The sequence below is a fragment of the Helianthus annuus genome, chromosome 9 (genome assembly GCF_002127325.2).
Source record: "Helianthus annuus cultivar XRQ/B chromosome 9, HanXRQr2.0-SUNRISE, whole genome shotgun sequence".
NCBI lineage: Eukaryota > Viridiplantae > Streptophyta > Magnoliopsida > Asterales > Asteraceae > Helianthus > Helianthus annuus.
The window spans coordinates 186,711,276-186,735,846 of NC_035441.2; the positions used below are offsets into that span (position 1 = coordinate 186,711,276).

A 24,571-nucleotide genomic window follows, 5' to 3' on the forward strand; every position below is an offset into this window, starting at 1 on the left:
AGATTCTGGATAAAAAAAAACGTGATTTTGAGTGTTCTTGAGTTGTTAGAACATATTCTTTTGGATGACCATCCGAGCGGAAGACCATCCGAGCGGATGACCATCTGGACCATGATCATTCGGACCATATAGTCATTCGGACCATATGTCATTCGGATGGATGGGTGAAACCTCATCCGGATGGACATCAACTCCATCCAGACGGATGAAGACACTCAGGTGGTTAACTGTCAAGGTGATCCAAGATCAGTTCATTTGAACGAATGGACCTACTCCATTCGGGCGGATGGACAAAATGCCTAAAAAGGCATTTTTTGATCGTAACGACGAGGAGAGTCTCCAGAAAAAAATTGGTGATTAAAAGTTTTTCGGGTTTTTAACGACCAAGCTGGGTTGTTCGGGGACACCGTCTGGGGCTTCAGTGAACAGATTTGATGATGCTATCACGGATTGTGGAAATTAGTGGGGTAGTCATGATATTGGTGCAGAATGTTTATCATTCAGGTTATCTGACTATTTATGGGCCAAAACATAAAATCCGTAATGATGAAAAACTTACGTTTTGAGGAAAATTGTCATATTTTCGGCATAGTCGAGTTTTTCACAGATAAAAGAGCACTGAATTGCTCAGTTTGAGGGGGAATTCGATGATAGAGATGTCAGAATTTGCAAAAATGAGGGGGAATAAAATTTTCAGATGTTCCGGCATTTTTGAAATTCGTGACACTACAACAGTATTCGGGTGGTTTCGACTTCAGATTGTCAGGGGGAATGTGAATCTGATCGTGGGTTAAAGCTTCCGAGATCAAGATGATCCAAGGTGTTGATATCTGATCATGGACGAAAGCATCGGAGATCTGAGAGTGATCGTGGATGATAGCTTCTGAGATCTAGATTATCCGAGGAGATGAATCTGATTGTGGACGAATGCTTCGGAGATCGGATTACATTACCAGATGATTTGTTTTCCGATGAAGATTTGCTGATTGTGGAGAATACAGTTTACACGGATCTGTCATTCTTACGGTGCGTTAACGTTGATAACGGAAAACGGGATATCAGATCTTCAGGGGGAATTACGGATTTGAAGTTAACCAGTGGGGTATTTAAAGTTTCTATCAATTGCCGGTTGAGTTTTTGTACATTCTTAGATCAAGCAAGCGGAATGCGAGATCGTGGTGCTGACATGATATATCAAAAACTGGACTCGGATGCGGTTAAAGCTTAAACAAAGGATGCTGCATTGACTACTTTCAAGTTGGTGATTGTTCGTGAAGTTGCAGTTTAGCAAATCAGAGGAGAGTCGTGAACTGTGCAAAAGACCTGAAGATTCATTTCAGGGTGAATTGGTGCTTTACTCTGTCAAAGCAAACCCGAATCATCAATCGAGGGGGAATCTATTGTCAGAGTTCAAGATGCCTGATTGAAGGTGCAGAAAAGTTCAAGATTGCAGAATATTCAAACACGGCTCAAGGTTCTTAAAGTCTTAGTGACGATTCGACAGTGACAGCCGAGGGGGAATCTGTTGGTGCATATTTCGTACGTATGCTATTGTGCGAATAGTTAGATAGAGCGTGTGTTGAGTATTGTATAGAATAGGATCAGCTGGACACGGTGTTGATACTGTAAAGGTCCATCCGGACGGATAGACAACAGAATGGTCCAAACCCCATCCAGTCGAATAGGTATTGATATTGTAAAGTCTATCCGGACGGGTGGTCATCCGGACGGATAGACACTAGCTCATTCGGACTGGATTGGCTGTTGCCTATAAATAGGGAGGTGGGATTCCCATTTGGACAAGCTTTTGGATCCCAGAGGGGACATGCTGTCTAACTGGTCTCACGGTGCTGTAACTTGTCAAGATATGAATAGAGACCAGATTATAAGTGACTGCTCGGTGTCGTATCTATCTTCTACTCCTTTCTTAGTAATAATAAACGCACCGAACACGTCGTTCAGGACCGAAGCTCCGTCAAACTCACCGGTTCCTGGAATATCAAATTGCCTTTGATTTTCCGACAAAGGATAAAGGATAAGGTAGCAAACTCGATTTTCCGTCGCAGTAGATCTCCATTTTCCGGCGGTGGTGAACTCGACTTTCTGGCATAGGACAGGGGATGGGATGGTTTAGGGTAGACGATGGCGGTGTTGGGGGCACTAAGATGGATTATCGTATTGTCGGGTGGTGGCGGTTGTGCCTTTGGCAGCCGGAGTTGGAGGTGGCAGAGGTGATGTAGAATGGCGCTGGTGCTGATGGGGTTATGGTGGTGTAGGGTGGATGTGCAATGGTGGTAAGGGTAACGGTGTTAATGGTAGAATGTGAGGGTGGTGCGATGTGGTGGTTTTGGCGGTGGTTGTTGTGAGGGAGAAATGGGAAGAAGAGGGGATGATGGAGGGTTTGGGGTGTCAACAGGGATATAAAAAAGAAAAATATTAAAAAATATATGAAATGACAATTTTGCCCTTCATTAAACAACAGTTTTTTAGCTGAGGTTTGTTTTTTGGACCAAAATGACACGTTTCAAGTATGTGTGTGTGTGTGGGGGGGGGGGAATGGTGCAATTTTGAAAAATGACCCGAAATGGCAAAAATGAACAAACCACAGGGACGTTAATGGCACTTAACTCTTAACTTTAATTAATAATAATTAGCCATAATTAAGTAGAAAATAAAGGTATTAAATAAAAATTAATTATAAAAAATTAAGTAGAAGATAAAGACGAAAAAATCAGAAAATAAATAGATACAATAAATGACACGTGTCATTCTATTGATTTAGTTTATTCTACAGATAGATTACAAATATTCATTATTCTTGCATTAATTGAATTCCCTTTTCGCCCGCCTCAAGAATCGAATCCAAGTCCCATTTGGTATGCAAAAAAGAGGATAAGCGGCTTTTGTTTCTTGGTACACCAATCCAATATTTTACATTCAATTATGTGTCAAAATAATAATCATTTCATATTATTATATTGATGTTATGCTTAAAAAAGAATTTATTTCATAAATGACATGACATTTCTCTTTTTTTTACGGGCCTATAAAATCCCATTCTCCCATTCCGTATTTGGCATCACTTCATTTCACTGCAATGGAAAGAACTCAAATGCATAGGCAAGTTGCTAACACTCGCAAATCCCTTTTCGATCAGGTTCGATTTATTTTTATTCCTTAATAGACATATTTAACTTTTGCGTATAAGGATTTATATTTATTTTTATTTTTAGGGATATCTCGATGAACAATTCATACAATTGGAGGAGTTGCAAGACAATTCTAATCCTAACTTTGTAGAGGAAGTTGTCACGTTGTTCTATCGTGATTCTGCTCGTTTTCTCTCTAATCTCGATCAAGCCTTGTAGGTTTCTTTTTTCGTTATTTAAAAATAAATTGTTGGTTATGTAAATCAATGCAAATATTATATTATGATATGTAGGGAAAAAAGGCCTTTGGATTTCAGTAAACTAGACAGCTTGATGCATCAGTTTAAGAGTAGCAGCACTAGCATTGGAGCCAAGAAGGTTAAAATTGAGTGCACCCACTTCAGAAATTATTGCAATGCTAGAAATGCTGAAGGGTATCATAATTACCATTCTGCCCTTTTAGTTTTTTATTTTTATTATTATTTGTTGTTGATGTAAAAAATAATTGCAACATAATGCAGATGCAAAAGGACCTACCAAAATGTCAAGAGAGAGTATACAACTCTCAGGAAGAAGCTTGAAGCTTATTTTCAGGTATTTTCTTGGTTTCAAAATGTGTATTAAAAACATAATGATATGTCATTAGCGACTTCAAGAGCACCCACAAGAGTCCGTCTCAAAAACTGCCCACGCAAGTATCTAGTTTAGAGTCAAACCCGTCTTAAAAAAACACGCATTCTCTCTCATCTCCTCTCTCATAACCCGCCTTTAGGCGTCCTTGCACAAGAACCTTCATTTTCTGATTGCTTTAACTTTGAAATATGCTAACCGCTAACGTGTTGATGTTTTTTGTATGTCTCGTCAGATGTCAAGACAAGTTGGGCCTATTGAGACGGCATGTCGGCCCAGGTAGAAGCTTTGGACTATCAATGGAGGTGATCCAGTAGTGGACTAGTAACCCATTGGGCCTCACGTAGTAGTAGACTAGGAGTGGTATTGTTATCATAAAACGAGGCCTTACATGAATGAAATACTAGTTTTTCGTTTCTTATTTTCTACTTTTAGTTTCCCTCTTTTTATATACTTATCTAACTTGTAATCTATGAACAATTTTAAATAATGTATTTGAAGATATAGCCATAAAGTGTTTAATAAAAAATATGAATAATTAATAATGCAACAATATGTAAAACGTTAAAAGTTAGATGCACGGATGCATTATTTTTAAATTCATAAAATCTTGTCATTAGATTTATAACAATAAGGATATTTGTTGAAAAAAATCAACCAAGAGATAGAAAGATATAATAACATGCAAATGCAACGTTGTATCGTGAATGTTAACAAGTCTATCTTACATTTACTCGTTGACATTTCACCAAGAGTTGTTATTCAACAATCATCTCTCTAATATGCTAGACATCGTTGGTGTATTATCTTCTCCCGAATATCGTAGAAATAATCACAACTTTCAAGTATGGTAAAGAATTACCACCATCTTCCTTGAACAGTTTGAAAGGTCTTTCAAGTACTAAAGGACCATTTTTGTAATTTAGTTAAGCCATTTGTATAATTTATTTAAGGTGGACCTCTCATCTTCAATTGAATTGTCGGTTGTGACCTAAACCAACACCACCACTAAGCACTAATAGTTTTCGAACCGTCAGAAAATCCGATATTACCGGTGTATAACGATAAACCGGTTGATACCCATGTTTAATTTTGAGTTTTAACGAGGATGAACCAGTTCTGAAACACGGCGTTACTTTTTATATAGAGTTAATTACACGGTTTGGGGGGGGGGGGGGGATAGTGCACGGTCCTCCCAACCGCCGGAGTGATCTCTCTCTGGGAGCCGCTACCCGACCAAGCTAGCTCCGCGGTGACTTCCCCATTCCGAGTTCTTACCCTGGGCGACATATGCCACTCCCAAGACTCGAACCCGGTACCTCTAGGAAGAGGTGGGTGTTGGTGGCCAACTGGGCTACCCCTATGCCGAGTTAATTACACGGTTGGTCTCTGTGCTTTGCAAATATTGCACTTTTGCTCCTTGTGGTTGGTGTCGCTGATTGGAAATTATAACTAAAGTTTTCTTGATGTAGATGGTGTTAGTTTTTTTCAGTTAACTGAGTATGAAATGTCTATTATACCCTTATGATAATTGATATTAATTAAAAAATAACATATTTATATATGTGTGGGACCCAAATCCTAACATACAAGAGTCAAACCCATATCTCTCTTACAAGAGTTAAACCCATATCTCTCTTACAAGAGTTAAACCCATCGTCTGCCCTAACTCAAGTCAACATCTCCGACCATACTAAGTCGCCGGAATATGAACCGTCACCCGACACCAACTCCAATTTAAAATCCAAATCAATAATCAACAACAAAGACCCGACACCACCTAACTATGCCAGTCAGTAAGGACTACCATAGTTACAAAATCCATACCATTGATAAGACCAAAGGGTATGGGGGTCGTCCCCTACCCGTCCCGAACCGTCCCCGACGTCGCACACCGCCCCCCAGTGGGTCGTCGCGGCTCTCACGGCTTCTCCAAGACGTTGGAGACGAGCCGAAAATGGGGGACCCCCTTCATTAATTGTCGTTTGATAACGGCTAGTTTAAAAAAAAATTATTTAATTTAAAACCTATATAAATACCCACACATTTAACCATTTTTATACAAAAATTCACTCACTTTCTCCAAACAACTCCCTTTACACACCATTTTTATGCAAAAATTCACCCACATTCTCAAATAATCTTCTCTAAAAAATACACAATGTCATCTTCCTCTTCATCGGGTTCGACGGACACCATGGAAGCCGTAAAATATTTTATAAACACGGTGGTAGCCGCGACACAACAAATTCTGAAAGAAGAGGAGGAAGAGGTTTCGTCACAACCACGAAACAGGAACCCACACATAGACCGAGACCGAGAAAGTTAGTTATATTTTTATTCTTATATTTTTATTCTTATATTTTTATTCTTATATTTTTATTCTTATAATTTTATAGCGTTGCATTATATTTTTATTTATATGTTATATATTTTTATTTTTATCGTGTAGGTGCTCACGAAAGATTAGTCGCCGATTACTTTGCCGACGAGCCATTGTACTCGGAGGCTATTTTTAGACGCCGTTTCAGAATGAGTCATCGACTTTTCTTACGTATAGCCGACGATTTAGCCGCTTATGACCCGTTTTTTACCTTGCGACACGATGCTAGAGGCAAAGGGGCTTCACCACCTTACAGAAATGCACTGCGGCAATTCGTCAACTAGCTTATGGGACGGCAGCCGATGCTTGGGACGAATACTTAAATTGTATCAACACCACCAAGCAACGCACGGTTTTCCAGGCATGCTTGGGAGCATTGATTGCATGCATTGGCCATGGCGGAATTGTCCTACCGCTTGGCGTGGAATGTATACGCGAGGTGATCAGGGACATCCAACAATAATTCTAAAAGCTGTTGCGTCTCAAGACTTATGGATTTGGCATTGGGATTCCTGGTTCGAATAACGACATCAACGTTCTACAAAATTCCGAGGTTTTTGACGATGTTATAAAAGGGATCGGTCCTGATACGAGGTTTACGGTTTCGGGAGTGGAGTACAGACGCGGGTATTATCTTGCTGATGGAATATACCCATAGTACTCTACAATTGTTAAAACTGTTAGGCATCTACCAGATGGAAAAAGAAAGAAATTTGCCAAGTTTCAAGAAGCGGCTAGAAAAGATATTGAATGGTGTTTTGAGGTTCTCCAACAAAGATGGCATATTATTGAAAATCCAGCACGCGCTTTTACACCCAAAACGTTGCGATACTGTATGTATGCTTGTATTTTGCTGCAAAACATAATCCTCGAAGACGAAGGACATGCAATTTGTGAGTATGACGAGAATGCGGTGGAGCAGAATAATGTTCCAGTTAGCGAAGAACAACAAGATTTAAACAGGTTCTCGTTACATAACGATTTCACACATGCCAATCTTCAATCAGACTTGATCGAACACATTTGGAATCTCGGAGAAAACAACGAGTAGTTTTTTTATTTATTTTTAACTTTGGGCTTTTTTTAATGTAGCTTTAGGATTTTTTTAATGTAGCTTTAGGATTTTATTTAAATGTAGTTTTTTTTTATTTTTATTTACTTTGTTTTAATTATTTAACTAAATAAAAAAATAATAATAAAAAGGGGGGGACTATCCACCACACCCTTGGGTAGTCCCCAAGGGGATGGTCCTCCACCCTTGCTTAGGTGGCGCCTATGTGGCGGATGGTCCCTTTGGGGACTATCCAAACCATACCCTATGGTCTAATGATTAGGGCATCAGAATACCCTCAAACCCTAGTGAGATAGGCTGCAGATGTCTCATTTTCCTTTATCATAATCTTTAAAAGTTGTGCTCTCAAGGTGAATTCCCATGAAGATGTATGTGGTACATAGGCACGTTCACAAAACTTGCGGCTCGCAGCTCGCTCAAAAGACGCTCAAGAAAAAAACTAGCTAAATAACCTCAATTTGAGATGACTTGAGCCGAGCTAGCTCACTTTGTAACCGAGCCAAGCTCGAGCTAAGCTCGGCTCTGTTCATAGCTCGGCTCGTTGGCTCGTTTAACTCCAAGCTAGAGTTTTAGCTGAGCTCGAGTCCACCCTGCAAAGGTGAGTGTCAATAGAGTCCACCCTGCAAAGATGAGCTCGGTGGCATAAGGCGGGCATAATAACGTACATAAGTGAATAAACCCATTAGTAACCAGAAAAGGATAGACCATAGCTTTCCAATAGCCATAGTTGGTAGAAGTTAACGTGAACCCAAACTTGTGTGAGTTGTGGACTATTTTCTCAGCAGAGGTGAAGAGAGTAATTGTGGGGATTATGGGTGCCATGGTGAATGGAGACCGTTTGCTTAATAGAGTAAAGAACCAGAGTGAGAGGGGTGTAGTTGGAAGTTGTTATCCGATGAGAATGTGTGATCGGAAGTTCTATGATGTGAATTCATTGTGGCCGATTGTTGTTGGTGTGCTGGTGTCGGAATTGCTGTTGGGTTTGCAGTTGTCGGAATTGATGTCGGGTATGCAGTTGTCGGAATTGTTGAAAGGTGTAATCAAAAGTTGTTCTCTGATGTTATCGATTGTTGTTGGGTCTGGTGTTGTTTGAAATGTTGTTGCTGGTGGTATATAGGGTTGCGGCAAATAGAGCTAGGAAATCATAAGCTCCGATACCAAGTTAAATTGATAAAAAAAATTGTATTGTACTTATTATACAACATCTTAAATGACAAAGTCGGTGGAAACACCACCGACTTTGTCTTCTTCCCCCTCTTCTTTTACGAATGTTGCAATTTTAGCCATTTGACTTTGTTATTTTTAAAGTTTCATAAAAAAGCAAATTTAGTCCCTAAATTACTACTCTATTTTACAAATAGTTTGCTTTTGCCACCCTAACTTTGTGGTAGTTTCCTTTCAAGCCCCAACTTTGTTATAGTTTCCTTCTTACCCCATAACTTTATCAAAATTTTATCTTTACCCTTTCTTAGCACTTAGGTTTAGAAAATGCGATTTTTAACCACTTAACTTTTTATTAACTTTGTAAATAACACTTTCACCCCCTCGAGAGTTTTTTTCTTGAAGACACCGGATTTGCCTTCCTCCCCATACTTTCACGGATGTTTCACTTTTAGCCCCTTGACTTTAGTATATTCAAAATTTCATAAAATGGCAAATTTAGTCCCTAAACTATTACTCCATTTTACAAATAGTTTGCTTTTGACACCCCAAATTTTTGGTAGTTTCCTTTTCAGCTCCAACTTTGTTATAATTTCCTTCTTACCCCAAAACTTTATCAAATTGTATCTTTACCCTTTCTAAGCCCTTAAGTTTATAAAATGCAATTTTTAACCACTTAACTTTTTATTAACTTTGTAAATGTCACTTTGACCCCCTCGAGAGTTTTTGTCTTGACGATATAAATTCGAGTTAGTCGGGTCGCGTATAATACATTATGATTGTACGATATAAATTAGATTTACGTTACGTTTTGATCCAATCGCAATGCAACTATAGGATACATTGAGTTCAATCGGGTACGTCAAAACGTGCGTTTCCATATGATTAACACATCACATAACACTTGACTAATCCGTTCGATATTTGCGAGGTACCCGGTTCGCAAAGCGCACGGGTCTTATTACTAGTTATTGAGATATAACAAAGAATATAAATAGTTTACACATTTACATCAAGATCCCTCTATTTATATTTATACTAATATATAATATCGATTAATAGCACTCTATTTATACTAATATATAATGTCGATTGATAGCACGGAATGATGAGTAATGAGTATGACACATGGTCCTACAAGTTTATACATACAAGTTTATATAAATATATACAAAATTTTTATATTATTAAACTAAACATACATAAACTATTGCTATAAATTTATTGTTCAAAAGTATAATAAGTTCATATATTTACAAGTAAAGTATGTACAAAGTTTATCAACTTTTTTGTTAAAAAAAAAAATCAAATTGAAAGGGCCCCAAAACTTGTACCACCATCGCTCTTGTACCTTGTCATCCATGAGCATTTTGGCTGATGATTACAATTTTTTTAACAAAAAATGTAACATAAATCAAACAAAAAGTACTATTCGTCTCCTTTTAAAAGAGAAATATATAAATTAAACAATCACTAATAATTTATGTCATAAACACAAATCAAAATACTTTTATATTACAAAAAAAACAGAGATGTAATTATTGACAATCAACACCTACATATTATTTTCACTATCAGACCGTTTACACAAAAATAAAAGAATATAAATATATTTAAAAAAAAAAAAACACACTAATCTAACATGCCATCCCAGTCATTAACTTGCATTGCAAGGTCAGTAGGGAACAAGTAAAACCCAAACAAGCATTTAATTATCACAAACCACACCACCTCACCTCACTTTCAACCTTTAAGCCCATCAATGTTTACACCGGACCACCGTCGCCACCCTTGTTTACACCGCAGCTACCGCCACCCATGACCGGAGTACTAGCATGAAACGCCGACTGCCTTGAGGGTTCTGCCAGTAACTTCAACGACAATGGTGACGGCTCGATGTTGTGTTGCTGCTCAGGATCTTTCAAGCTAAGCTGTTTCGACATCCCGACTAGTTCATCTAAATTCATGGGTTCTTTCGAGAGAACTGGGATTGGTTTCACGACCCGATGGTGCGATGCATCCGGTTCGGTACTGTTGTAATTAGTTGGTGATTCGAACTGGGCCATGGTTGATGGCCACACCGGGAATGGGACGGGTATGTAAGCGGGATAAAAAGCCGGTATTACAGGTGGAAGCTCGTTCACGGGTTGTTTTGACGATTCTTCTTTGACGTTTTCTTTTAGTTTTTCACCTGTAGAGGATTCCATGCATTGATCGGAATCGGGTTTTAACGAGAGTTTAAGCGAACAGTTGTCAGAATGATCCGTACCGCCCATACCGGCTGCTGGTGGCAGCATGAACTGATCTTCCGGTGTTTCTGCAGCCTGCAGGACGCCTCATATTATATAATTAATGTTATATTAACTTATAAAACTAACTAATATGATAATAATTAATGTTAGAGTAAACTGCCATTTTGGTCCCTGTGGTTTGGTCACTTTTGCCACTTTAGTCCAAAACTCAAACTTTTTGCATCTAGGTCCCTGTGGTTTCAGTTTTATTGCCATTTTGGTCCAAAAATAAAATCAGATCATATTTGTCTTATAAAATCCTGTTATTTTGTCCTTTTCGGCAGGGGCAAAATGATCATTTCTTTTTTATAAATAAATACCATATTTTATAAGACAAATATGACCTGATTTGCCCCTAAGGAAAATGACAAAATTGCAGGATTTTATAAGACAAATATGACCTGATTTCATTTTTGGACCAAAATGGCAATAAAACTGAAACCACAGGGACCCAGATGCAAAAAGTTTGAGTTTTGGACTAAAGTGGCAAAAGTGACCAAACCTCAGGGACCAAAATGGCAGTTTACTCTTAATGTTATATTAACTTATAAAACTAATTAATATGATATTAAGAAGCAAGACAAACCATATCTGGAGCCATGTCAAAGAGGCTAGAACGCCTTTTTCTTCGAGAGGCGTTACATTGTCTAATGAAGTATTTCTGGGCATGACTGGCGACCTGAGTAGGAGTTCTGGATAAGACGTAATTACGCGCTATGCCACGCCAGTCTCCTTTGCCTAATTTTTGGAGACCAAGTAGGAACAACCGATGCTCCTCCTCTGTCCAGGGTGTACCTACAATAATGCAAGCATTTAATGCATTCAATATCCTATGTCAAACTTTGTTATCTCACGCGTTTGCTTTAGACCTTTTTTTTAGAATGACATAACACCCGTATAATCTTTATGGACCATGAACATCTCATACGGTTCACGTAATTTAGACGTTCACCAGTACCAAGTAGGGATGAGCTTTTTTCCCAAATACACATACCCGTACCCTATGTAGCACGGGGACTCCATTTATGTGGCCGTACCCGTCTCGGGTACTTGTCGGGGACGGAAACATCATGGGTACTCGTCGGGGACGTTTCCTAAACGTTTCCAATGTCGGGGACGTGTCTGGTAGAAGTATCCAGCCCGTTTCCATTTATTTTTAGGGTTTTTACCCTTTCAAATTCCACAACCGGCCATTGAATAAATAGACCTATCATATTCGGCTTCTCTAATCTCTAAACTCTCAAGTCTCATCATCTCTAATTCTCTATTGATTGCCGATCCCTCACTCGATGAACCGGAATTTGAAAATGATTTGATTATTGATAATTAATTACCTTTGGAAGATGTAGTATTTTTGGAATTTGTTTAATGTATTTTTATTTTTTTTTATATTTTTTATTGCCGTACCCGTATCTTGGAATTTTGAGTTTTGCCGTTCCTCGTTCCCGTATCGTCCCCGTACCCGTTCCAGTGCTACTTAGCCCGTACCAGTTGTTGTACCCATACCGATTTTAGGAAATTCAGTACTTTCGGTATCACTACAGGTACAGGTAAAATAGGGTACGGGTACCGAATTTGATATCGACCTTTATAAGTTTTTTTTTTAACTTTTATTTCGTATTATGGTATTTATGGTACTCGTACTGATTTTACCTACTTGGTACCTGTATCGCATTGGTACCCATACCAGTTTTACCTATTTGGTACTCGTACCATATCAGTACTCGTGCCGATTTGACCTATTTAGCACCCGTATGAGTGCTCAAAAACTAAAATAAAAACAAAGTCGTACCAAAGCGGATACTGTACCGCAATACCCATACCCCTACCGTACCAATATATTCGTTACTGTATTTGGTACCCAGTTTTGTTCATATTTGGTATCGGTACCGGTACTGTACCAATCCCATCCCTAGTACCAACAGAAATATGAATGTTGAAACCGGCATACGATTTTATCCCTACACAACTTCTTCATTTGCTAACTTATATCTATTGGTCTTAAAGTTTTTAAACACAATCTTAGGTCTTAACACCATACAACGTTAGGTTTACAACCAGGTGGCTTTATACAAAGTTACAATGTGAATGTTATGCTTGTACGAACACCCCCAACTCCTTTCGTAATCCTAACATATAATACCCAACATGTTCGCAAACTAACCAGCCGTCATTTTTACTAATGAGTTACGAATATCACGTGTTTGGATAAACCGACATAATTACGTCAATTCAATAACGTTGCCATAACCTCATAAATTTCAAAATCCTTTCCTTTTCCCCAAAACTTGTTTCTGCAACTCTGTTCTTTCTCTAGTTAACCACTGATAAGAGTGTCAACATGAACACTAGATATCATATAATGAACCCACAAAGTATATGTTACCAATAATTAGCATAAAGATATCGAAATCTCCCATATTAAACCTATATAAATCACTTAATTTCATCCACTTATACGGCAAAGATGCTAATCAAATCAAATCAAAACAAAACAAAAGGTGATAAAAAGGCAAAGTTATCCAGTGAAAAGCAACAACCACAGATAATATTAAAAAAAAAAAAAAAAAAAAAAACTATAATAAATCAACGATCAGGATCCTAAATCCTAATTATCATCATTTCAAAATTTAATAAAAATAATAAAATGTTGAAATGAGCACTGGGATTCATTCATTATTATTCATTGAATATTATCCAATCAGAGGATTGAAGAAAGAGAGATTGAATTAAAAAGCACCTTTTTTGCGATCTTGGCGACGTTTAGCGTGAGCAGGATCATCGGAAAGGTAACCGTCGATGGGGTCAGGGGAGGTGGGGTTGGGTGAAAGGGCGGCAGCAGGGGAAGATGGGTGATAAAGAGCGGATAGGTTGCCCATACTGGCACTCTTCTTCATGATGGAGCCATCGGTGAGTCTGACACCGAAGAGTTTGATGCCAGGGGTGGTGCGAGTGGGGCAGGTGCGAGAGTTGTGGCCATTGTTGCTGCAATGGGAGCATCGCCGAGTCATTGTTGACTCGACTCGGCTCGGCCACCCGATTTGTTACCAGTTTGTGATTTATGAAGAGGTTTGTTTGATGGATTGCATGTGTGAAGGAGAAGGAGGAGAAGAAAAAAAGGAATGAATGAATTGGGGATGGATTTGATTTTAATTAAGGAAGCGGTGGGCGTACGTATCGTTTCAGATAACGTCCTGCCCTTCTTTTCCTTTCATTCTACCAATTGTCACATGTTTTTATGCTATCAAACTTTACTTTTAATATAATAATAGTAGTGTTATTAAATCCGCGCGTTGCGCGGTGGGTGGGTATCAGTTCGTTTAATTACCGCACTGACACTCGTTATAGTAACCAATAGAGAAAAAAAATCATGATATGATCAAAAATATACCAACACGGCGGGAATTTGATCGGTATCGGTTTGTTTTGTTACGTCAGCTACACTCGTTACAGCAACCCATAGAGAAAAAAAATCTTGATATGATCAAAAAATACTGGTACGTGAATTACATCGATAAAAATCAAACGCAAATTACATAAGATATATAAAAGAACCACATATAGGTATGGCAATGAGACGGGTTTAGATAATCCCAAACCCAAACCCGGTTAGATAAGCTTGTCCCAAACCTGTCCCAAAACTCGTCGGCTTTCTAGCGGGTAAATACCCATCGGGTATCGGGTATCGGGTATAATCGCGGGTTTCGGGTAAACCCGTTAATTTAAAAAGATTACTCGTTGGGTATACTCATCTCAAAACCCATTGGGTAATTACTAACCGGTTACATTTTGTATTGTTATTATAAAAATAATATCAAATAACTACAATGTATACGGAATAGAATACATATATGTGTAAAAAAATGGATGTGTCGTATATATACATATTTAATAATATAAAAGGAATTATATCGGGTATACAATCGGGCAAAACGGGTACACTTGATCGGGTAATTGGGTCGGGTAAACGGGTATATCACTAAATCCCAAACCCACGAAAAAAATAAAACTATTACCAAACCCGTCCCAAACCCGATTAACCGACCCCAAACCCGTCTCAAATGTGACGGGTTTCAGGTTTACCTAGCAGGTTCGGGTTTAATTGTCATCCCTAACCACATAACACATGTAAAAACCACTAAATAACACATAAAATAAAAAAATCAATAAAACAAATCTACCGTTCATTCAGTTTATCTATTATTAGTATACAATATACAATTTTTTTCTTATTACTTATTCTCATGCCGGATGGTGGTTATAAAGAGAACCTCATCTTCTCCTCCTTGTAAGGAGTTCACCGGTGTTGTTCGTTTTGCAGGATCGATAGGAAGAATCAAACTCATTGTCGAGTGAAGATTAGAGATTGAATTGTTATACACGAAACGAACCGGCTGAGTAGCTTAGTGTTACTTAATGTTTCTTCAACGATGGAATACAATGGATCATTACTATTCTATGTTTTGTTTGGTTACTATGTGGGAATCAGATGACTTATTATCGTGTATTGTTTGATAGGCAAGAAAAGACAAAGGAATAAAATCGGCGGTGAGTGGTGGTGGTCAGTGGCGGTGGTAGTTACTCTGGGTGGCGGCGGCAATGGGTGGCGGGACGGGTGGGTGGCAACGATGGTGGTGGTTGTCGGTGGAGGTTGGTGGCGAAGAAGGCGGCGGTGGGTGGCAACAGCTGGGGGTCGGTGGTGGTTGGTCGCGGCGGAGGAGGCGGTAACAGGTAGCGACGGTGGCGGTTACGGGTTATGGGTGGTGGTAGTGGTGGGAGTCGATGGTGGGTGGTGGCGGTGGTGGGTGGCGGCGACGGTTGGTGGCGGTGGAGGAGGTGGCTATGGGTGGCAACGGTGGTGGGTGGGCAGCGGCGGTGGTGCTCGTCGTCGGGGTGACGGTGGAGGCGGTGGTAGCAACAGTGGGCGTTGGTGGTCGGTTGTAGCGACGATGGTAGGTTGTGGTGTTGTTAGTGAAGGGTGCAAGAGGGGATGAAATGAAAAAATATATTGAGGCGGATGGAATGATTTTAAGGGAATGAAATGACCTATATAATGCGTGATTCCAATCCATTAACCAACCAAACACCAATTTTCTTCATTCCCTTATAATGGTCAATTTCATTCTCGCTCTGATTCATGTATATCAAACACTACGTTGTAAAAATTTAAACCATCAAACCTGATTTGCTGACATGTTTCACAACTAAATTAACTTTGTCAAATCTAACAAGCTTGATTTATTAGTTTCAAAGTTAGAAGTTTATATTTACTTCTTATAATTACCTTTTAGTCTAAAATTATTTTTTATCTTACATTTCGGTTCTGTTAAACTCCTGTTCAAAATGCCATACCAAAATCGAGGACAATTTTGATCGCGTATATACAATTCTCAAGTATTATGGTGTTTATAGGATTTTCTATGGACTTTTCATGATTGATTTCTTAGGAAGGAGAAATATAATAAAACTTTTTATCTTTTCAACTATTACAATGCTCATTTGGATGTCAATGGATAGCGTACGAGATATATTTTGGTTATTTTAATCTCATACTCATTGAAAAAATAATGTCTCGTTCCTAATCTCTTATTCGTCAAAACACATTGCATATCACCCATCAGATTTACGAATATAACCAACAAGTACCTGACATACACGTGTAGCATGTTACCTCTTTTAGCACATTACTACACGTGTAGCATGTTACCTCTTTTAGCACATTAGTACCAAGTTTGTGAATATACTGAAAGATATCTATTGCGTATACGGTATACCCATTAACAATGATTATGGATTGTTTTGCAACTTCCATCAAAATTTTAGTGGATGATTATACTAGGGACACATTTGAAGTTTCATTTGATGAACTCAAAACTATTCATAAAAATAAAAAAGGGTCTAGGTCACACTCAAAGTATATTTTTTTCTTCTCGTAAAAAACAAAGGCTAATTGACTTGCATTATTATTTTATTATATTTTTAATAGAAAGTTTTGCATCATTATTTGATTATATTTTTTAATAGAAAGTTGTGGAACAGCTGAAACTAGTATAATACCCATAGATTAGTAGTGACATCATCCTTAAACTATAATATATTTACAACTTGTGAAACAAATATTAAAATAGTTTTAATTTAAACGATATTATTTTTACCAAAAAAAATATCTAACACAAAAAAAAAAAAAAACATAACAAAATTGCATTGGCGTTACAATGTTCAAACTTAAAAACGTTGTGTAGTTTGACTAGTAACTATTTCAACATTGTTTGAAATTACCTTGAGAAAAAAACTGGAGCTAGTTTAGCTCGAACAAATTTTCAAGCCGATATAAGCATGCCCATGGGATTGTTTGCATAAGTACAAGAAAACCCGACTAACAATTCTACTAAACAAGGCTGGCCCGTTAGGTTTTCCATTCTAGACACGGGCCTAGGGCTACAAAAAAAGAGCCTCTATTTTTTAGTAAGTTATTATATATAGTATGTGTGTGTTAAGACCCAAATTAAGAAATTAATTGCAAAATAAAATTAATTTATTTTCAAATTTTGTTTACTTATGAGTTCATTTGAGCCTATTCAAACTTTTCAAATTTTGTTTACTTATGAGTTCATTCGAGTCTATTGAAATTTTGTAACTGATTCATTTGTATAAAATCTTATTAAATAGGTAAAAATAACACACATAATCGTTTCTCTATATATATGAATTATTTTAAGACATGTTTTATGTTTTTATGATATCTTGTGAAACATCTAAGGACGGTTATTGGGCCTATTGAGTTCAAAATAATTGGGCCTATAAAAAAATTTACCGAAAAGAGGTAGGACCATAGGAACTCAACATTATTGGGCCTATAACATTACGCAGCCTGTAATCATTTTCTGTTTTTTTTTCTCCGGATTGTAACTAGAGATTAAAAACAAGTTTGGATTTCCAAACCTGTTTATAACCCAAACCACTGCCCCATAAAACCGGTCTGGCCCAAACCGATCTAAGCATGGGCTGGTTTGGTACCCCGTTTGTGATTTTTGGGATACCGGTTTATAAAGCGAAAAGGTTGGGTGTAAAAATGGTTTTGACAGTAAAAAACCAGTTTCTAACATTAAAAAGTTGGTTTGTCAAATCGTTTATGTTCCAAAAGTTCTCTCAAATGGCTTTATCAGATGTGCAATCTTCCGTTGGCTTTGGTGCAACTGCAAGCGACTCGGTGACGGAGGTTCAAGTTGTTCCTACGAAAAGGAACAAGGAAAAATTGGTACAACTTTGAATTATGTGAAATGTCGAGCGGTCCAAACAAGGCACGTTGCAACTTTTGTGGTAATGTTTTTTCAAAAGGTGTAAACTTAACTTTGAAAAACCATATTCTCCTGAAATATTGTAGCGTTGATGAAAAAAAAGGAAAAGTGTGGGCATGTAGTGTTGATGTTGTTCGGGAGGGAATGGTGCAATTCGTGATTTAAGAAAGTTTACCAATCAAACACTTTGACACGACATGACGCATACAACATATTTTCTCATTCGAAGACGAAATAGAATACGAAGATAGAATGTGGATTGATGGCCCCAATGATTGACGATGAAGGTGCAATCGATAAGTACCTACGCTATAGCTCGGGGTTCGGGTGGCAAATATTACACACATCACCATACGGACGGATAAAAATAAGACCTGAAAAAGTATTACTTGTATTTTTTTCAATGTGTTATGGGTTTCTAAAGTTTTAAAATATTTAATAAAATAGTGAATGTCAATTACTGTATCTTAGTTTTATAACAAGTATTGAAATTTAAATAAAAAATATTAAAACTAGTTTAGGGTATAGGTTTGGGCACGACTCAAACTGATTAAAATAAGTTCAATGTTCACCTACTGTAACTAGTTTATAACCTGAACCGGTTTGGCACTAAACGGGTTTGACCAAAATTAACCAACCCGGTTTGGTTTATAACACGTATCGATTTGGCAAAAAAAAAAGCCAGTTATATTATTCCGGTGGAAGACTATCCAACCATCGGAAATTAATATACCGCATTAAAAAGTGGAAACACCTATTATATTATATTTCATTAGTAAGCGTGATGCTAGTAAACTTACAAACACCAAAACCCCAATAACAAAACATCAACTCCACCATACATCTTCTCCTTAAAGAAAATAATCATTCACATTAAGTGCTTTGTTTACTTTACTCGACTTGGAACAAGTCTTATTTATACAAACAAACGAAGTCGTACAAACAAGCAAACAGAAGCACGAATGAAGTCGAGTCAATTAGCCGATGTAGTACATAGGATCGGGCACCTTGAAGGTGCGATCTCCGGTGTTGGTACCGATCAAATCGCTCCATTGATCACCCATGTTCCCTCTAATCCTGTATCCAGCCTCTTCCAACTCTTTTCTTTTGCCTGATTTGTACTCCACTGCATTACCCTGATAATTGTCTCCCCTGCACATAATATTTTCAAAGAATATATTAGATAATTATTTGTACATAAAACTTTAAATAATGAGTTCCAACAAATGAATTGCTCACTTTAGGATGAGCTTTTCCCACTGAGTATAACCAACTGCCTTTAGATTTCGGCTACGAGGTTCCGTTAAATATTCCCTCGATCCCGTGAGAAACACGACCTTAAATCCCAGCTCTATAAGTTGTTCGTAGAGCTTAAGAGACCCTGGTATCGCAGGTGCGGTTGCTTCTGCCACCCATTGGTTAAACTTGGTCGAATTATATGGTATGAACCTTTATGTGACAAATGAAATATTAATATTCACTAGCTCAAATGATTACAAATTAATAACTATAACACCATATATAGAATCCAAACAAACCTTAATAACAAAATTACTATACTACCCTTAATGAATATTTTTTTTGAACGGCAAACGAATCTTCTAAATGGGTTACTGGCGAAATTCACCACATCGGGATACACTTGCCTTCCGAACCGGGGAAAACCCTCACCTAGGGCCGAAGCCCGTGAACACTCGCCCGAAGGCACGACAGTGCGGTGAGGTAAAACCCGCTCAGTTCAAGGATCGAACCAGCGATCGCCGCCTACTCGCCTAGTCTCCCATCATCACCAGGTGCCGTAGAAACTAAATGCTAGGGGCATGAATTGAACTTGGATCACTTGGAACACAAGGTCTCTCCCTTACCACTCCACCACTAGCTCATTAGCACCCTTAATGAATATTGATTCTAGAATCCTAACAAACCTTAATAACAAAATTACTATACTACCCTTACTCTAGAACCTTAACAAACCTTAATAACAAAATTACTATACTGCACTTAACAAATATATACTCTTTAACAAACTTGAATATTCAAGAAAAACTTATTAGAATACAAAATATGTGGGTCACGTTAGTAAATACAAAACTTTTAAACACCTTTATTAGAATACGAAATATGTGGGTGATTATTCATTGGCAAAGACAAAACTTTTAAATACTTGAGTTTGAGAGGAAGGGGTCTTGGGTTCAAGTCCACGGACAACAGGAAGTAAAAGAAATTTGTCGTTAAAAAAAAAAGAATACAAAATATGAAGAAGAAATTTTTTTTAATAGTTATTACCCGAAAGCAACATCATCCCTAGCGTAATAGGGGATATTAGAGAGTGTGGTTTCATCGATGTCGAAAACCCAAACGTCTTTGCCGTCTCCAGTGAGGTTAAGGCCTTTGGCATACTCATAGGCTTCGGCCGCGACAAGATCACAATCCTCACGGTATTGTTTTCCAAGCATGTAATGCCCGACATAGTCTACACATGATTCGGGAATATGGGACCATCCCTTGAGGTTGTCGGTCTCTACGGCGAGCCGCCAGCTCAAGCAGTTGAGATCGGCGTGTTTGAGACCCGCGGAGCCGGAATGTGGCATTAGCAAGTGGATCGGAGATGCAACTGAGGTTGCAATAGTTACGATAAGGATAAAAAGTGAGAAACCCATGTTTTGAGTGGTAAGTGTATTATACACGTTGTGAAATGGTACCAAACGTTTGGTTAAATAAGTGGTGTTTTGTAAAAAAGTGCTCTCTTTTGTGATTTATTACGAGCCTGCCACAATACCTTTTCTTTTATTATAACTAATTTAAATTTATTATGTGTCACAACTGCAAATTTAAAATAGTAATTACTCAAACATAAAATGGTGATAGACCTAACAGTCTAACACTTGTGAAGAGTATGAGTCGATTTAAATGTTAAATTATTTAATTTGGACAAAAATAATACGCGTGACCTAATTAGAATACTTTTAAAACTTAATTACTATTCTGTAACATTTTCCCCAATCTTATTATCAAACCATACTTTATGATTTTCAACTCGTTTAATCTATTATTATTTATATATGTTAAACTCAACCTTAGGCCAAGGCTTTTAAATTCAAAATAATAATGATGATGTTTATCACCCATCACATCATATTCCTCTAAGAATTTCGCACGTGACTTAATTGGAATGAGTTAGGATTTTTGTCTTCGTCTTTCATGGAGTTATTACGAAAATGGACAGGCATAGACCTGTTGTCCATTAAATACAAAGAACCGATCATTGGTTATTTATTGATGGATGTCGAAGAAAAATACAAGAGTAAACTTCCGTTTTACTTCGTGTGGTTTGGTTACTTTAATGGTTTTGCTTCAAACCTTTAAAAATAGCCATTTTGCTCCCTGATGTTTTGTTTTTTTTGCCAGTTTGCTCCCCGCCTCTAACTCCATCCAAATTGTTTGTGTTTCCATTTTGCTCCCCGCAGGGAGCAAACTGGCAACAAAACCAAAACATCGGGGAGTAAAATGTCTATTTTTAAAGGTTTGGGACAAAACCGTTAAAGTGACCAAACCACAGGGAGCAAAATGGAAGTTTACTCAAAATACAAAGATATGTATTAATTCCTAGGGTATGGATATGGTAAAAAGTGTCTAAAATGTGAGAAGGGTAAGAAGTGTTTTAAACCATTGGATATTTGATCTAATGGTTGAGATCAATAGAGTATAAAAATGTAAATTGTGTTTTAATTAGAAGGACCTTATGTAAAATTGAAGGGCAATAGTGACTTTTCCAACGTTTCAAATATGGTAACCGTTTCAAAACCCCCCATCAATCTCATAAAAATCAGCGAATTTATGGTAACCGTTTCAAAACCCCCATCAATCTCCTAAAAATCAGTGAATTTCTCGTACAGAATAAATTCTTCGATTTCCTTCACAACAACTTTTATAACACTATAAGAATAGTATATTACATGATAAAACACTATAAGAAGATATAACACTATCTGTTTACTGTAAGACACTATACATAAATAAAACACTGTTGATGGGGATAAAACACTATGAAAAGGAACAGTATATTACATGATAAAACACAATAGGAAGATATAACACTATCTGTTTACTGTAAGACACTATACAGAATAAAACACTATGAAAGGAACAGTATATTACATGATAAAACACTATAGAAAGATATAACATTGTCTGTTTACTGTAAGACACTATATAGAATAAAACACTATTGATGGGGATAAAACACTATGAAAAGGAAATTAAAGATGGCCTGTACATAATATAACACTATTGACTGGGGAATATAACACTAAAACAAGAACTTACCGTAAACAATTAAATGTATAGAACAATTCGAATTCGCCTGATATATCTCATCGCCGGTTTTTGGCAGTTATCTTTGGAAATCAATTAATTGATAATAATGGAAAATTAGTAATACACCCTTTTGAATTAATTAAGATAAATGACACTTGTCATTCCCAAATTATATCTTACACTTCTCACAAAAGTCTCACTTTGTACAGGATCCTCTACCTTAATTCCTATTTACATTAATTATGTCAAGTAGGCTGTTAAATCATGAAAAGTTAACGGTTGATGTTTAGCAAGGGGGCTAGGGGCGCAACCCAATTTGGGTTCAAGTACCCACTACCCGATCGGCAACACCGCCGCCAGTGAATCGGGTAGTAGGTTTCAGGTAGCAACCACAAATATATCTCGTCGCAATTGTCACAACGGATGAGCCAGGTCAACTATTGGTTGGAGTCCAGAACATAGATGTATAGATTTGGACTAGTACGTTTTCGAAGTAAAATTAGGTGAAGAATCAAAATGATCCAGGCATTATTGTTCGGTTCAGTTTGTGTATATATATGCTTAGTTTATTTCATTTTAGCCTTTCTAAACTAGATTTTAGCACGTTAGTCACTTTTAAAATTCCCTTTTCCATACCTTGAACTGTAGCCCAAATACAACCCTTACTAAAGTTCTCTTGATTTATGTAATTTTTCGTGTTAAATTTGGTCCCTTATCAAGAGTCGACATTTTTACGTTGTAACTGCATTGGAAGAGAAAAGTGAAGAACTTAAAAGGCCAAAATGATTATTGTTGATGCAACAAATAATAGACTAAGGATAGTAGCTGGGCTGCTTAGGCAAAAAGGTTGAAGGGTTCAACTTTGCCTAACGCAGGTCGTGGGGTCCCCCCACGTTTGCAAGACGTGAAGAGAGGTTCACTAGTTTATTTTTGTTGCTTGCTAAAGATCCTCCTCTGAAATGTGTTCAGATTCGGATGAACTAGCAAAAGGAATGTGTGTTGGATGTGAAAGGGAGTGACTTGCATGAAGCAAGTACTCGATGTGAATGATCAGAGATCTTAGGAATCAGGGCTGGCCAGGAATGTCTGCTTAGTAAATGAAGTGTTGAATTTATAGGAGAAGACATCTCTCAATGAGGAATGTGTTTGACTAGTGACCATGCTTGTAGTGAGGGACTTACCCTTTCGGGGATTGAAGCCTTTTGCCCCGCGGATAAAAGAGTGTGCTCTGTGGACCTGCGTTACTTTTGCGGTTGGTGAGTTGGTGAAGCAACCTAGAGATGTGACTTCTTACTGTTTCCGAGTTGCTTTATTTCAGCTCCGCAGGTTTTGAAGCTTTGAACCTTTTTACCTTTTAAGCACTCATGTATTAATGTCATTTTATTTGGTCTTGGGCTACCCCCGTCATCAATTATGTTTCTCTTTTGTTTTAAACACTTTGTGTTGGTTATAGAGTAATTTGTGTATGCTATCTTTAGGTTGTAGACTGTGGTTTGCAATTTAGGGCTTGACATTCTAGCAAGTGCTTGATGAATCGTTGGTTGATTAGGTTGCAATTTAGGGCTTGACAGTTGACATGCTACCTTTTTTCTATAACTGAATTCACAATCTTTTTTAGATTAGACTAAATATCTTTATAGGTTTAGTATTAGAAGTTGCATGTTGTGCCCCGTGGATCGGCATCTCACTCGTACCCTTGTTATATTGCGTATACACTGTACACTAGGTACGCTTGCCTTTGTGTGTGTAGTATTTGGTTAAAAATATTTTTATAAATGTAAAACCCATTGTTTAAAACCCTATATTTTAATATACACTTTTGCACACACCACATACGTTGCTAAAGTGGGATTGTTATACACTGGCCATACGCTTGATTTAAGTTTAAGGGGCAGTGTACCATACGCCGAGGGCGTCGCACGATATGTCTGGTTGTATTTTAGTGCGGTTGTTAGGTATTGGGGTTTAATTGCTTATATTAAATCCGTGTAAACTCACTTAGCTTTGCTAATAAAGTAGTTTACATATACTTTTAAGCGATGCGTATCAAGTTGACATGCGATTTGAGACAGTTTTTGATTATTGATAAAGGTTTTTAATTTTTTTTTTTTTTTTTTTTTTAAAAAGAGTTTTTTTTTTTTTTTTTTTTTTTTTTTTTTTTTTTTTTTTTTTGACAAATTATAATGTTTAAACCACATTTTCACTTGTTTCATCTTGGGCTGAAGGTGTTGGTTCCAGATGGGTTTCGCAGGTATGAAGCTTTGTTGTGG

General features: G+C 37.5%; 3 protein-coding genes across 4 annotated transcripts; 1 reads left to right on the plus strand and 2 right to left on the minus strand.

Moving 5' to 3' along the window:
- Positions 1–3,047: 3,047 nt before the first annotated feature.
- LOC110875134 (histidine-containing phosphotransfer protein 4) lies at positions 3,048–4,195 on the plus strand. The gene is made up of 5 exons (XM_022123343.2): positions 3,048–3,157; positions 3,234–3,364; positions 3,443–3,583; positions 3,671–3,743; positions 4,015–4,195. Exons 1-5 carry the CDS (start codon positions 3,098–3,100, stop codon positions 4,060–4,062), a joined length of 453 nt encoding a protein of 150 aa, XP_021979035.1. The 5' UTR covers positions 3,048–3,097; the 3' UTR covers positions 4,063–4,195.
- A 5,689-nt stretch (positions 4,196–9,884) lies between these two features.
- Positions 9,885–13,921, minus strand: LOC110880197 (transcription factor MYBS3). Of its 2 annotated transcripts, XM_035978025.1 has the most exons (4): positions 13,427–13,918; positions 11,273–11,481; positions 10,665–10,719; positions 9,885–10,586 (listed from the first exon to the last, which is right to left on the minus strand). In XM_035978025.1, the coding sequence occupies exons 1-4, from the start codon at positions 13,695–13,697 to the stop codon at positions 10,162–10,164; spliced, it is 960 nt and encodes a 319-aa protein (XP_035833918.1). In that variant the 5' UTR covers positions 13,698–13,918; the 3' UTR covers positions 9,885–10,161. The 2 variants fall into 2 exon arrangements, with proteins under 2 accessions (XP_035833918.1, XP_021984471.1); XM_022128779.2 differs by having other exon boundaries at positions 9,885–10,719; positions 13,427–13,921.
- A 4,880-nt stretch (positions 13,922–18,801) lies between these two features.
- On the minus strand, positions 18,802–20,677 carry LOC110880196 (acid phosphatase 1). The gene is made up of 3 exons (XM_022128778.2): positions 20,271–20,677; positions 19,224–19,433; positions 18,802–19,136 (listed from the first exon to the last, which is right to left on the minus strand). The coding sequence occupies exons 1-3, from the start codon at positions 20,642–20,644 to the stop codon at positions 18,962–18,964; spliced, it is 759 nt and encodes a 252-aa protein (XP_021984470.1). The 5' UTR covers positions 20,645–20,677; the 3' UTR covers positions 18,802–18,961.
- Between the last annotated feature and the right edge of the window lie 3,894 nt (positions 20,678–24,571).

Bases quoted from the DNA above. Each gene is read 5' to 3' on its own strand.
- LOC110875134 (XM_022123343.2), top strand. From the start codon at position 3,098: ATGGAAAGAACTCAAATGCATAGGCAAGTTGCTAACACTCGCAAATCC. The intron at 3,365-3,442 runs GTAGGTTTCTTT...TATGATATGTAG, and splicing joins TCTAATCTCGATCAAGCCTT to GGAAAAAAGGCCTTTGGATT. The intron at 3,744-4,014 runs GTATTTTCTTGG...ATGTCTCGTCAG, and splicing joins AGCTTGAAGCTTATTTTCAG to ATGTCAAGACAAGTTGGGCC.
- LOC110880197 (XM_022128779.2), bottom strand. From the start codon at position 13,697: ATGACTCGGCGATGCTCCCATTGCAGCAACAATGGCCACAACTCTCGC. The intron at 11,482-13,426 runs GTGCTTTTTAAT...GCATTATTGTAG, and splicing joins TCGCCAAGATCGCAAAAAAG to GTACACCCTGGACAGAGGAG. The intron at 10,720-11,272 runs GTTTGTCTTGCT...GGCGTCCTGCAG, and splicing joins TTGACATGGCTCCAGATATG to GCTGCAGAAACACCGGAAGA.
- LOC110880196 (XM_022128778.2), bottom strand. From the start codon at position 20,644: ATGGGTTTCTCACTTTTTATCCTTATCGTAACTATTGCAACCTCAGTT. The intron at 19,434-20,270 runs GTAATAACTATT...TGTCACATAAAG, and splicing joins AGGGATGATGTTGCTTTCGG to GTTCATACCATATAATTCGA. The intron at 19,137-19,223 runs GTGAGCAATTCA...TATTATGTGCAG, and splicing joins TGGGAAAAGCTCATCCTAAA to GGGAGACAATTATCAGGGTA.